General features: G+C 40.1%; 1 protein-coding gene across 4 annotated transcripts in view; it reads right to left on the bottom strand.

Annotated features, from left to right (window-relative positions):
- The window catches only part of SUSD1 (sushi domain containing 1), a 178,156-nt gene that overhangs the window by 156,381 nt on the left and 8,101 nt on the right, over nucleotides 1-13,674 (bottom strand). For all 4 annotated transcript variants that reach the window (XR_002777866.1, XM_023525164.1, XM_023525165.1 and 1 more), the window contains exons 2-3: nucleotides 11,930-12,037; nucleotides 8,961-9,116 (exon numbers count right to left, since the gene is read on the bottom strand). Coding sequence is in view for 3 of the 4 variants with exons in the window: in XM_023525164.1 (XP_023380932.1) it covers nucleotides 8,961-9,116; nucleotides 11,930-12,037 (264 nt within the window). In the remaining variant the exon portion in view is untranslated. The remainder of the gene's footprint in view (nucleotides 1-8,960; nucleotides 9,117-11,929; nucleotides 12,038-13,674) is intronic.

Genomic DNA, 13,674 nt, shown 5'->3' with positions numbered 1-13,674 from the left:
TTTTAAATTTGTTTAATGTAATTTTATTGAAATACACTATATTCTCCTTTTTGTCTGTTTGTTTTTTGGTCTTGGATCAATGAACACCTCATCACTCATTGATCACTGTTTGGGAACCAGTAATTGCTGCCGAAGGAGCCCACACAAGCTACGAATTGTGATCAACGTACACCTTCAGTGCAGTGAACTCTGAGGAGCTCTTTGTGGGAGATTTTTTCCGGAGATGGCTAGCAACAAATCTTCCTCTCCCTTTCTTGCATGCCATTCCTCCTTTCAAGAGTGGAATCCATTTCTCCTCCCCATGGGCTGGCCTTGGGACTTGCTTTAGCAGACAGAATGGGGCAGAAGTAACATTGTACCTGTTCTGACCCTAACCTTGAAGACACCTGGCAGATTCCTCTTTCCCTCTCTTGGAATCCGGTGGCCATGCTGTAAGGAAATCTAGGATATTGTGTACTTGGGAGAGAGAGACCACTCACAAGGGCCCTAAAAGATGAGACATCACGTGACAAGAAAGGTCACATGGAGAACTAAGGTGCCCTGACCGATAATCAGCATCAAGGCCCTAGAATGTGAGAGAGGCCTTCTTCTACCTACCAGTCCAGCTCGGACCAGTCACCAGCTGAATGTATCCACACAAGGACAAAACCACCTAGCCATGGAATTGTGAGAAATAATAAACTGTTGTTTTAAGTCACTAAATGGGGCAGGCGGGGAGTTACATAGTGATAGATAATCAAGACACTCTTGATATAGAAAGAGATGCAGAAGTCCAAATGAGATACTGCATCGATAAAATGAGATACTGCATCAATAAAAATAAGAGGGGAGTTTCTGAGAAATGATGTGGTCTTGGAAATTAAAAACAAAATATGAATGTCAAAATTAAAAACTCAATAAAGGCATCGAATAATAGGTCAGTCAATGCTGAAAAATAAATTTGCAAATTCCGACTTGAGAAATTCTCCAAAAACACATAGAAATAGGAATTATGTGAGATATAGACTACAGGACAAAAAATGAGATGAGGACCAATCCAAAATATTGAATATTCACTTAATTTTTTTTAGGTTATACTTTTTATACTATTCTGTATCTTTTTGCTTTTCACCCATCCTCCATTCCCATCCCCCATGGCAACCATCAGTATTCATTTAAGAGGAATTACAGAAGAGAATGGAGTAAATGTGTAAGAATTCATACCAAAAGAAAAAAAATCCCTCAGCTGATATGTTCGAACCTGCATAGCCTTTACAACTGACAGTATGAATGTTGAAACATGAAAAGTCATTCTGAATTTCATGCGTAAGGAAAAAATTTATAAACTTCCTGAGAGAAAGGGATGGAAACCTGCGAGGAAAAGAGAACCCATCTACCTAGGACTTCTTTTCTGAAACACTAAATACTAGACAGCAGTGGAGTAATATTTATAGAGTTTGAAGGAAGAGAGGACAAAACATCGTGCTATATTTAAACAAAGGAATGACCTTTTAGAACATGAATGATCTCAGGAATTATACCACTGACATTTCTTTTCTGAAAAAGATTTTGAGAATATATGGAAGCCAGTGAAAAATGTCAGAATAAATAATGTCAACGAAGGGAAAGACAAAATAAAACACAACAAAGAGTGCTGAGAAATGAAACTAGTAAAACTTAGGGTTAAACAATTGTTGATAATAAAATCATGCTGCTTTTGGCAATTGTTAAGAGAGGATTAGCAATAATGCAAAATAAATTCAATCTCAAGGTAGTACTTTAGAGATGATTTCACCACTGCAGAATAAAACACATGTTCTAGATTGGATCCATCATTTTAGCTTATCAAGATTTTTTTTATTCCATTGAGGAATTTGTAAAATGTGTATGTATAGCTTTGATATAGAAATCATTTTTCAGCCTGTCCACCTATTCCAAACTCCTCAAAGGACAGTTAAGTGGGAATCAATGGTTTTTTCAGTAGAGTTCTAAAAATAATCAGTACAAATAACTATAGGGCAAAAACATGGCCTAGCAGCAGGGATCTGGAAAAGACTTGGACTTTCTAGACACCGATCAGCTCTGTATGAGTCACTGCAGTGATCGATCAGTTTGCTTTGTGTAGTCATTCAACAAACTAATAACAATAATTGTTATAATGACAGCTATTAACAGTTCCTGCACATCGTCTGGCACATGCCAAGCACTGTTGTAAATACTTTATTATTTACTACGAATTATTTCTATCTTATTTAATCCTCACAATAACCCCAACTGACCTGGGCCCAGGTGAGGCAGATGTTATTATCGTCCTTGTTTTACAGATGGAGTAACTGAAGCATAGTGGCTAAGTAAATAGTGGGAAGCCAGGACTGGAAGCCAGACATCTGGCTCCGGAGACTGCAGTCTTCGCCCCTCTGCCACACCGTCTCTCACATTACAATCTCACTGTGCCAGCGTCCAATCAATAATTCCCCATCCACGGGGATTGTCAACGATATCATCAGTCGCCTTAATGAAGTCTAGATATATCTGCCTTGTATCACTGAGATTATTATGACATGATTTTGACTTTTCGCCCCCTCTTCCCTCTTAATGCTCACACACCGTCCCTTTTTCTAATCCCTTCTAAGAGTCTTGTTTGAATAAACATGTTAAGCTCCTCAGAACAATTTCTCCATGTAGTGGTAAATTCCATGGGTCCTCTAAGGTTTAATGTGTTTGCTTGCAAAAAAAAAAAAAAAAAAAAGTTCTAGGCAATCTTATTAACATATTTAACTAATCAAGGGGGAAAATTCCTTTCTACTCTATTCTATAATATGGAACTCTATCCATGGGATTCTATATATGGGATTATTTAACTTTATGCACAGCCAAAACGATTTCTTGCTGGAAAGTAGCAAAACTGAGCAGGACACTGACCTGGGCCCAGGGCCCTGGCACTCTATATGCAGCCCTTTCAACTAATAGCATGGATTTCAAAGTCAAAAAACACCTAGGAAAAAGAGCTGATTCTGCTACTTACTAGATATACTAATGTCTGTTCCTTGACCTTTCTAAACCACTATGAAACTAATCATAGTAGGTTTTTTTGTAGGGATTAAATAAAATCAGTGGATAGTACCTAGCACAGTGCCGGGCAGGCGACAAGTCCTCAAGACGTGTCAGCTAGTATGTGAATGAGTCTTGCCTCTCTACTGACTCAGATATCCCTGGAGCACAACTCCTCCTTCATGACCTACACCTGAGCCCAAGCGTGACCATGAGCAATGTTCTCCGGGTTTCTTGGCTGGGGCCTGGGGAGTGGCCACATGGCTTGTTCCACTGGCTTTGCATGCTCCAAGACAGAAGCAGAAAATCCATCTGGAGGACCCTTAGCTGGAACAGGAGTGCCAAAGGGGCAAACGTTTAAACAGAAGCTAGTCAGTGATTAAACACATTAAACACAAGCTCTTGTCTCGGGAAGTCTTTAAAATCTGAAGACTTTTAGAAGGGACCCAGTGAGAAAAAGGCATTCAAGAACTTCAAAGTTCATGAAGATGCTCTCGAAGCCTAGTTTTGTCTAAATCGCCACCTAAGATCTCGTTCCTCCCAACTCTGTGAAGTATGATGAGATAAAAATTACTTTCTTACAACTTAGAAAGTATTTTTTTCTACCATCTTTCCTCCTTAAATGCCAAATTCAACTAGGAAGCCTACATCTTAGGAAGCCACTTTAAATGAAAACACATACCAATTTAAAATCAAGACTGTTAAATTCGCAGCATTTATTAATATTATCCAGTGTTGGCAAGGAAGTAAAGAAATGTACACCTTCATGAAATGAGCAGTCAGAGAGAATATTGGTATGAACTTTCTTCAAGACACTGGCACTATGTATCAAAATGTAAAATGTTTATCTTTGACACAGAAACCATTGCCAGAATTTATAACAAGGGGAAAATTATTTGTAAGGATGTAAGTACAAGAATGTTCATTATAGTGTTTCTTATAATAGAAAAAAAAACAAAAACAATCACAATGGGTGGGGAGAACCAGTTAAGTAACATAGTACAGTCATATAATGAATTTTCTGTAGTTAATTTAAAAGGTGTTGGATATCTATCTCTAATACTTTTTAAGTGTATTATAGTTTACATACAATAAAATGTACTGATCTTAAGTGTTCAGGTCATGAGTTTTGAAAATCTCCTACAACCACGTAGCCATCATCCAAAACAAGAAATAGAATATTCCTACCCCCCAGAAAGCTTCCTCAGGCCTCTAGTCCATCCCCACCCACCAAGAAGCAACCATGTATTTACTTCTATCACTATAAACTAGTTTTGCCTGTGCTTTATATAGATAGAATCTTTAATAATATAGGTTTCTGTGTATGGCATCTTTTGCGCAGTACAATGGTTTTGAGATTCCTCAATGTTGTGTGTATCAATAGATAATTCGTCTTTATTGCTGAGTAATATTCCACTCTAGGAATGCATCACAATTTGTTTATCCATCCTCCTGTTGATGGACTTTTAGGCTGTTCCCAGTTTGGGCTATTTTCAATATTCATGTACGAGTCTTTCGTAGACATATATTCTCATTTCTCTTGGATCATTTTTATTGAAATGAAAGATCATGTGTTGGGAGTGAAGTAAATTTTGTCTTCCCTTATTTCATGGAGTTTGATATGGAGAAAATAACATCATGTGTTATAGAAGTGAAATACATGTTATTAACCTAAAATTATAGTTATAGTACATATGCATAGAGGCATCTTGAGATTTACCAAAATACAAATTACTGTTGTTCATGTTAGGTGATTTTTTTTTCTTTCTCCTTTATACTTTTCTATAATTGCTTAACCTTTCCACGTGACTTTGTGTTTCTTTAATATGTGGAAAAAAACAAAGCTATATTCCTTCTCATGGAGGAAAAAATATTGGCTTATTCTTCTGTGTCCTTGTGGGAAGAACCATCATGGATCATTACACACATTAAAACTAAATGACCCATTTGTCCCTACTCTATCCCACAGCGCCATCCTAAGGTAACCGTTCATCCTTTTTGACATATAACTTTTGTTAAAGCAGTAGCTGAATAAACTGAGAACCATTTTCGAGGTCACTCTCAGAGATGAGCAAAGAGCCTGAACTCAAAGAACTAAACATTTTCTTCACGATCTTGTAAATACTGATAGTTTGCTTAGGAAAACCTACTTTATAGACAGTTCATTTATAGATAGTTCAAAGATAAACTTAAGCCCAGCTCCTATCCCTATCACTCCTCCCAAAACTTTAAATTAGTGGAGTAAAAAAGAACTCTTTGTACATATTTTGTTCTTCCCAACAGGGCCTTGAGAAACGACCTGGATATCCATATCCTGGGGCTCGAGCAAGTAAGAGGCAAGAGTAAAGTGTGGGCGATGTCAACCAGCAGGGGGAACTCAGGCATGCCCCCTCACTCCCAAAGCGAGGCAATGGTGCCTTCGTCAAGGACCATTCGGGGGATGGAACTCTGGTTTAACCACCTTTTGATTCAGAATCTTTGGCCTCTCTCTCCTTCCTAGGAGCTGGCATGGTAGCGGAGGCCTGAAGTCATCACCTACCACAGGTAGAGACCTAAGTAAGAATCAGGGGGACTCCATAGGGAAAGTAGGCAACCCAATGGTTACAAGGCTGCTCTGGGCAGTAGGGAGCAATACCCCTACCCCAGGGGCTGGGGCTTTTCCTTAAGTTTATCTTTCCTTGCTTCGTCCTTCTTTCAGAGTGGTAAAACATGACTCTTTAGGTATAAATCCAGCCAAAACAAAGAATTGGGATTTGAGGAGCAAAGTCCTATTTGGAGAGTGTCCTGGAGACACCTCAGGACAGCTGCAATCCTCCTGAGCAATACCCCACACAGAGCAAGCAGGATCTCAGTGGGGCTGTGCATTTGTGCCTGAGGTCACGGCAAGCTGCTTCAGGATCTGACACAGCAGTGCTGCTGAGAAGCTTGTGGGCAACAGCTCACTTGGAGAACAAGGCTCCTGACTTAGGAGAAAAACCAACAGACGACACTGGTGCTGGGAACAGTAGGGATTTAGGTGCAGGAATGAAGGTGCTTACTTTACCACAGGCAGACCTATGGAGTAGAGACCTTGGAGGCAGGAGGTTCCAGGAATTGATGATTGCAAAGCACTCATTCCCTCCAGGATCTTTTTTTTTTTCCCCTCCCTTTCCCCCATTTCTCAGTCAAAGCTGAAGTGCTGTTACATTTCTCTGGAAGAAATGTCCCCAGCCTCTGATACTGCAGGAAATGATCTTAGGAAAAAAAAGGTTGCTGCTGCCCTCAGTGTCAAGATGGATTCCCAAGACTTGGGGAATGCAAAGTCATAAAAAAGGAACTTTGCCGTTTTCAGCAGATACTGCTAGGACCATGACTATTTGGAGTCATGTTGTTAGGGAGATGACGGCCCCAGGCCTCATTCCCATAGCAGTCTAATTTCCCTTCACTTACTCTCAGCCCACCCAAGTCAAACCCGTCTCACACTGGAAGTGCCACACAGATTCTTCCTCTGGATTGTGGCTCATGGCAACATTTCCGTGATCCCCAGGAGTCCTTTGGGGGCAGCCTTGGGGGCCAGAACATCTGCAGGTTCTCCAGAACTAGAACCCCTACACTAGAACCCCTGTATTCATTTTTCATCTCCCCTTGGTGACATCCCAAAAGCCCCAACCAGCCCCTGAACTTGATTTGAACCCTGCAAACTATGAGAAACCTCTGGTCGCAGGATTCCTTGTGATTCAAGAACTATGATTCACATCCTGTGGTTCCAGGCAAACACTGGCTAACTGCTGAGACTCCAAAACTTGCTAAGCCTCTGTCCCAGCTAAAGTCCACTGATGTTTCTATGGCAATTATGAGTCTGAAAGAAACTCAGTATTGTCAAGAAAAGTCGCCCACCAGCTTTTACAAAGGAAAAGTCACAAGAATGACTGCTGAAGAATATGGGGCTTCTTTTGTTGGATGGGGGATAGAGATGGTATAAAATTAGATAGTGGTGACTGTTGCACAACTTTGTAAATAGAATATACTAAAACCGCTAAGCTGAATGCTTCCAAAGAGTAAATTTTATGATATGTGAATTATATCTCAATTTCTTTTTAAAAGGAAAGGTCACTAAATAATTATAAGAAGAGAAACAGAAGCAGAGCCTAGATCAGGCTTTTGTTCCGGGAAGATTGGTTCTTATTAGGCTAACTTCTACTTAACTCTTTCATAAAATCTTTCTTTCTTTTTCTTCTTCTCCCTACATTTTAAAAAAGTGGAATGCATCCTTGGAGACTATAGTGATAGTTATAAAAGTTTTTCCTGGCAAACTCCCATAGCCTTGAAAACACAATTTCAGGTATCGTGTCCTCCACAAGGCTCCCCACCCCCTTTCCCACATGCAAGATCAGTGTCCCTGTGGATTCTGGATTCTAGTAAGTGCCCTTTGCTTACCTATCACTAACACTTTATTCTGAAATTAGCTATCTGCATCACCTCCCACTAGCACAGCCTTGGCACATAGAAGCGCATGAGAAATATATATTGAATGAACTGAACACCAGATCATCATCTTGTGAGTTTTTCTTTTTTAATTGGTGTCTTTTTTTTTTTTAAACGCATCTCATTTCACTCTGCAACACTGCACTTCTGCAATCATGTAGCAAGTAAGTTGCTACCTAAAACAACAGGATATTATAAAATGTCTTCTCTGAGGCACTGTGTTCATCCATGCCAAGAATAAATCAAATGTACCCTTTGAGGGATCTTTACCTGGTACAGATCAAGAGCGAGAGTGAATCAGAGCATCAGAAGCTGTGGTTCTTGGAGGGTACGAAGATAAACCATGTTCTCCTCTCTATTTTCCCTGAAAATCTTTAAACAGTGCAGCTTTTAAGCAGAGTCATGAAGTCTATGCAAAACCATCTTAGAATCAGCAGTCTTTTCCTGCCTTTGCTCTTCATTACTGTTCAAAGACGTTCTTAGAAAACCAAAGAGCTCTATTATCATGGCACTTTGTAAGTCGAGTTCAGATAATACAGGGGCCACTAGAAATTAGGAAGGTTTTGCCCACCCCTTGCATTCAACCAACATATACCCAGAAATCTGACTATCAAAGGTAGTGAGGTCTAAAAAGTTGCACTCCTCACTCAGCATATTCCTGTGGGAAGTGAGCCCACATCCCTAACAGCACCGCATTCTGATCTCCCAGGAGCCAACATCACGGTGCCCACTCCCTTGCCCTCAGTAGGTAGTGTCCACAGAACTAGTGAGTATCAGAGTCACCCTAAGAACACCCTACCTTGGGGTTACAGGAAACTGCAGATGGCATACCATCTCTGAGAGTTCTGCCTTGTAGTTTGTTATAAAAATGCTCAAACACACAGAACAAGAAAAAGAATATTACAGTGAACTCTCATAGACCCAGCCGAGATTCAACAATTGTTCACATTTTACCATTTAAAGTAACTTACTGATGTAATAACACTAGATACTTCAATAATAACACTCCTAGGTACCTAAGCATGCATCTCCCAAAATAAGAATAGTGTCCTATGTAACATATAGTGTAAAGAATGTAGTCTATAATATTTCATTAACTATGTATAGTGTCAGATGGGTACTAGATTTATTGGGTTGATCACTTTGTGAGTTATTTGGGTGTCTAATCACTGTTATACAACTGAAACTAATGTAATATTGTATGCCGACTATAACTGAAAAATAAAAAATATTATTGAAAAAAAGGATGGTATTTTAAATACCACAATACTGCTATCTCATCTAACAAATTAACAATAATTCCTTAATATTAACTAATACCCAGTCCACGTCTGAATCTCTCTTACAGATATTCTTACGGGAGAGTCTCTCCCTTACACCACAGCCCTGTGGCCTTCCTCCCCCACAGCCCAGATCCTGCACGGCCATCACCGAGCTGCCATCACCGTGGCCCCTTTCTTGAGTACCTGTGCAAAAGGTGCCATCGTTGGGAATGAACGTCTTGTTGTTGTTGGTGGCTCGATATCCTTCCAGGCAAACGCAATAAAAGCCTCCGAGTGTGTTGTGACAAGATGTGTGGCTCCCACAGACCACGGTGGCCCCAAACTGGCACTCGTTTTTATCTGTTGGTATATTCAGACAACACACAGGAAGGGCTATCAGTCTATAGCATGTTTCACACTGCAGACCGTTCTCCTGTGCTATGGACTTGGGAATCGATATTCTGTGACAATGGCTTGATGACATATTTCCCCAGCCTCTTTTCCTGTCACTGTGCTTCTCAGACTACAGGGCAGGACATGGGCCCCTCGCAGTCACGCACCGGGCGTGTACAAAACCACAAGAGAAATTCAACGTCTTGATCCGGCAATCCCTCTTGGGAGAAGGGGATTCTTTTTTGCACTTTTCCACACTAGAAAAGATCACGTCACATGCTTGGGGAAACAAAGCAGAATCCCACTTCTCCAGCTCAGCCATTCTTGCTTTTTCATGAAAGCCAGAGTAAGATGATTTTACATCCAGTGATTAACTGGAAAATTTGTTATTTCTGAGTTACCAGGAAACGCAATAGAATTAGTGCTTAAGCCTCATCTGGGAACAGGGCTAATACTGTGGCAGGAACAGCTCCTGCTAATCGTCAATGACCCATGTGAATAACATTAGTCACCAGCGAGGCGGAGCCGGAGTGAGTATGGAAGTCTTGATGAGTCGACAGAAGCCTGCCCTGAGTCTTTTTAATTCCATAATTTGACATAGATGCAAAATGAAAGTAAAGCTCCCTACTGTCTCTGTCCTCTAGCCCAGAGGTCAGCAAACTTTTGCCGTAAATGTAAAGGGCCAGTCACGGGTCTCTGGTTACAACTGCTCAGCCACGCTTTTGGAGCCTAAAGCAGCCATAGACAATCGGTAAAAAAATGAACAAGGCTGTGTTCTAATAAAACTCTACAAAACCAGGCAGCAGCCAAATTTGGTCCTCGGGCCAGAGTTTTCTGACACTGTCTAGCTTCTACCATCAGAAGAAACTCCTGTGACCAATTTCATATGCATCCTTTTAGAGCTCATCTATTGAGCTAGTGGTTTGTTTTTTTGAGTGGGAGGAGTTGGGGAGGAAGGGGAGAGAGGCTAATCAACTTGTGAAATGGAGTTTTACTGTTTGTTTGTTAGTTAGTGTTTTATTACATCAGTGGTTTCCTCAAAGCAGTTCCATGGCCTCTCACAATTGCCTTCATTTCCTGCTAACTCAAAAGTACCAACCCCCCCGCCCCCCCCCAAAAAAAACAAACCTCTGGTGTTGTTTTGTTTTAGTTTTCATTTTTCTTGTATTACCCTTGTTAAAATTTAATTGAACCTGGAGCATGATTCATCGTTAAAACTGTCTGTGGTAAGATCTGCATGAGCACTTAGACAGAACAGGCCCTCAAGCCATAGCCAAGCCAAGTGTCCAGGCCAGCTTACCCAGCACTGGGGTTTCAGACACAAGCCCAGCTGCCCATAAAACAAGATATTCCTGTCCTTTGCCTTTCCTGCCATTGTTTCTGAGGCATTTCTCCCATGTAGACTTCACCAGAAGGGATATTTGGGTTTGCAGGAGATTCTGGAATTCTTAGGTCTCCTAGCATAATACGTTACAGTCCCTCTGGCACATGCATAACCTCACCTGTAATGCGTGGCACGGTTTTAGGAGGCCAGATACTGGGATATGCAGTGTCTAGTGTTTGAGAGCAAGCGCCACCTAAATTAATAAAGTCCCCTCCTTCCATGGAAAAGTTTCTAGTGTTCAGAAGTCAAGGAGCAATCCAGAGGGTGGGGGCATCCAGGGAGGAAGACCTTAGCAGGGGAGGGAGCGGAAATAGATTATCTAGACTCATCAACTCCAACTTGGCTTCCAAGCCCCTGCTAGCAAGTGGTGGGGATGGAGGGGATGGGAGAAATGCCCTCAGGAAACTCAGTTTGCAGGGCAGCCACAATTTTCAGTGGGCAGAATCAAAGAGAGAGGCTGTCAAAGAAGGCACGACTCCAGCCTGCAGGAATCGACAATGGTGTGTGATTGTGAAAGCTTGTACTTGTGAAATAGAATATAACTTTTTGAACTCAAAACTGAGTAGTAGTAGTAGTAGTATAGTAGTAGTAGTAGTAGTAGTTGTTGTTGTTGTTGTTTTAGGGAGAAAAAAAGATAATCACAACAAAGTTGTCTACATCGTCAATCCACAACCTCAAGGCAAAACTATTGATATTTTACTGCACGCAGCAAGGTTGCTGGGAGGAAACTGTGCTTATACAAAGTAACATCCACTATTATAAAGTTGCTGTGCAACTCTCCCTCTCTCTGAATTGGGCTTGAACCTGGATATTGTCTGACTCTCATGGCATTATGGATGCTATGAGGCAAAGCATAATCAATCTCAGATGCTTCTAGCCTAGCCTAAAGATCTTTGTACTCTTTTAAGCCATCCAAGACTCTCAGAGGTCACAAATACAAAAAAATTGGAGGATGGATTCCGTAGACATGAAACTCAAAGCAACAGTATTTCATTAATTAGCCAAAAAGTCTAATAGACAATTAACTGTGTTTTGCTTTTTCTCATGGTATTAACATAAGTAGTTTTATATCAAAACAATCAGAGAAATTAAGAAATGTAATATTCGAGTTGTTAAGTTTAACTCAAGACTTGAAACAGATTTCAAATTTATGTTAGGCCAGAGAATTTCCAGAGATTCAAGTTCAATGACCTCTAACAGGAGGGATATTTCTCTGGAAACGCTAGAGAAGGAATATATCCAACCACTAAAACAAAGACTTATTATAACTGACAAAACTTCTTGTAATAAAAACATGTGAACAAAATAACAATGTTTTCCTCCCAAGGACATCAATTCTTTGACATCAGAGAATCTTCCTTCTTGGTTCAACTTTTCAACTTAATCCAGGACTTACCAGTACAGTGAGTTCTCCCGTTGCCCACAAATCCATATTTGCAAATACACATCTTCTTCCCTTCCTTTTGCTTGCAGGTGGCATGTTCATGGCAAGTGGCACAGATGTCTAAGATACATATTTCAAGAAAAGAAAAATTCAGTCATCTACTCTAGACAAATCATATTTCGGGTAGTAAACATTTATAATAGAGAACCAAAATTTGAATACTAAATTAAAAAGGATCTGACCCCATCTTTAAAAACTTTCAATGAGTACTCACCGCCACTGGGTAAAGTGCAAATTCCTCTACCTGTCAATCAGTGGTCTTAACAGTCTGAATCCAGGCTAACTCCTCCAGCTTCCCTGTTCCCAAACCAGAACCACACCCAGTAGTCTCTGGGCAGAAGACCCACTACTCTTTTCCATACCTGCCGTCCCCTGTCATACTTCGCACCATAGTCAGGATGGTCACTTCAACTTGAATGCCTATCCCTCCTTCTCCGTCCAGCTAGCATCTATTCCTATTCCAAGACCCAACTTAAACATCACATTCTCCCTGAGGTCTTCCCCATTCCTCCATTCTTGAAGAAAATTAAATGTATCTTCCTCTGTGTTCCCCTAACACTTGTACGTTCCCATATCGACCATGTTAATCTGTCATTATAGTCTATTCCAGCTCTGTCTTCCCAACTTGGTATTATGAATGAGTTTCTCAAAGACAGGGATTATGTCATTTGCCCATATGTCATTATTTGTTCAGTATAAACATTCGACATATTTTTATTGACCGACTGGATAAAGGAATCTGCAGTCCTACTTACTACAACTCAAAAAGCAAATGGAGGGGAGAACTTATCTCTCTATTATGCTATTCATTTTCCTTTTAAGGAAAAAGTGAATGGGTTTAAAATGTCAGTGAGATAACGGCCAGGTCCCAGCAGGGTGACCAGATCTCAGTTACTTAGATAAGTGGCAAAAATGTTTGGGGCTAAAACTCTTGAAACATCCAAATTTACCAGATGGTGATATATGGCCCAAGATCAAACAAAAATTTCTACCAGAGGCTAGTGGGATATTGTGTTGCATTCTCAGCGTCTGTAATTTCAGGAGTGACCCAGTAAGGAGAACCTTTCAGGATGGAATTTCATCTCAGTCTTGGCTCCATTTCTACCCAGGTAATAAAGACTTCGCCTCAAGGCTACTCTAAGCATGAAACCAACTGAGAAAGGGAGATTTCTAAATATTCGTAATCATGCTTGCTTTTTTTTTTTTTAAACAAAAGATAACAGAAATGAGGCAAGCCACTACTTATCACTAAGTAATACCAAATTAACTGTGGAATATTTATAAAATTTATTATACCCAGACCATAAAGAAAAACACAACAAATTTCAAAATAGGAGAAATTGTACAAGTCATACTATCTGACTACCATGTAATAATGTAGTAAAACTACAAAATAAAACATATGACTAGAATCTTCAAAAGAAAACCTACTTGGTAACATAGAACACTCACCCAAATAATTCTTGGGACAAAGAGGATATCAAAATAGAAATGTTTAATACCAGATATAAAAATTTATCTACTCCAAAAAATTTGGGTTTTACATGTTTTTATGCTTTAAAAGAAAGAAAAAGAGGCAGCTGCGGGTGGTGGGGGGTGGGGGAACATCCTAGAATTTTAATATAAGAAGATTTTAAAAGATTTTAAAAAAATAAAAAGAGATTTATAGAAAGTTAGGAATTAGTAAAGATAAAAAA

This window comes from Pteropus vampyrus, unplaced genomic scaffold (genome assembly GCF_000151845.1).
Source record: "Pteropus vampyrus isolate Shadow unplaced genomic scaffold, Pvam_2.0 Scaffold535, whole genome shotgun sequence".
Taxonomy (NCBI): Eukaryota; Metazoa; Chordata; class Mammalia; order Chiroptera; family Pteropodidae; genus Pteropus; species Pteropus vampyrus.
The sequence above is the reverse complement of the archived record's forward strand: the minus strand, read 5'-3'. Positions and strand labels throughout refer to the sequence as shown.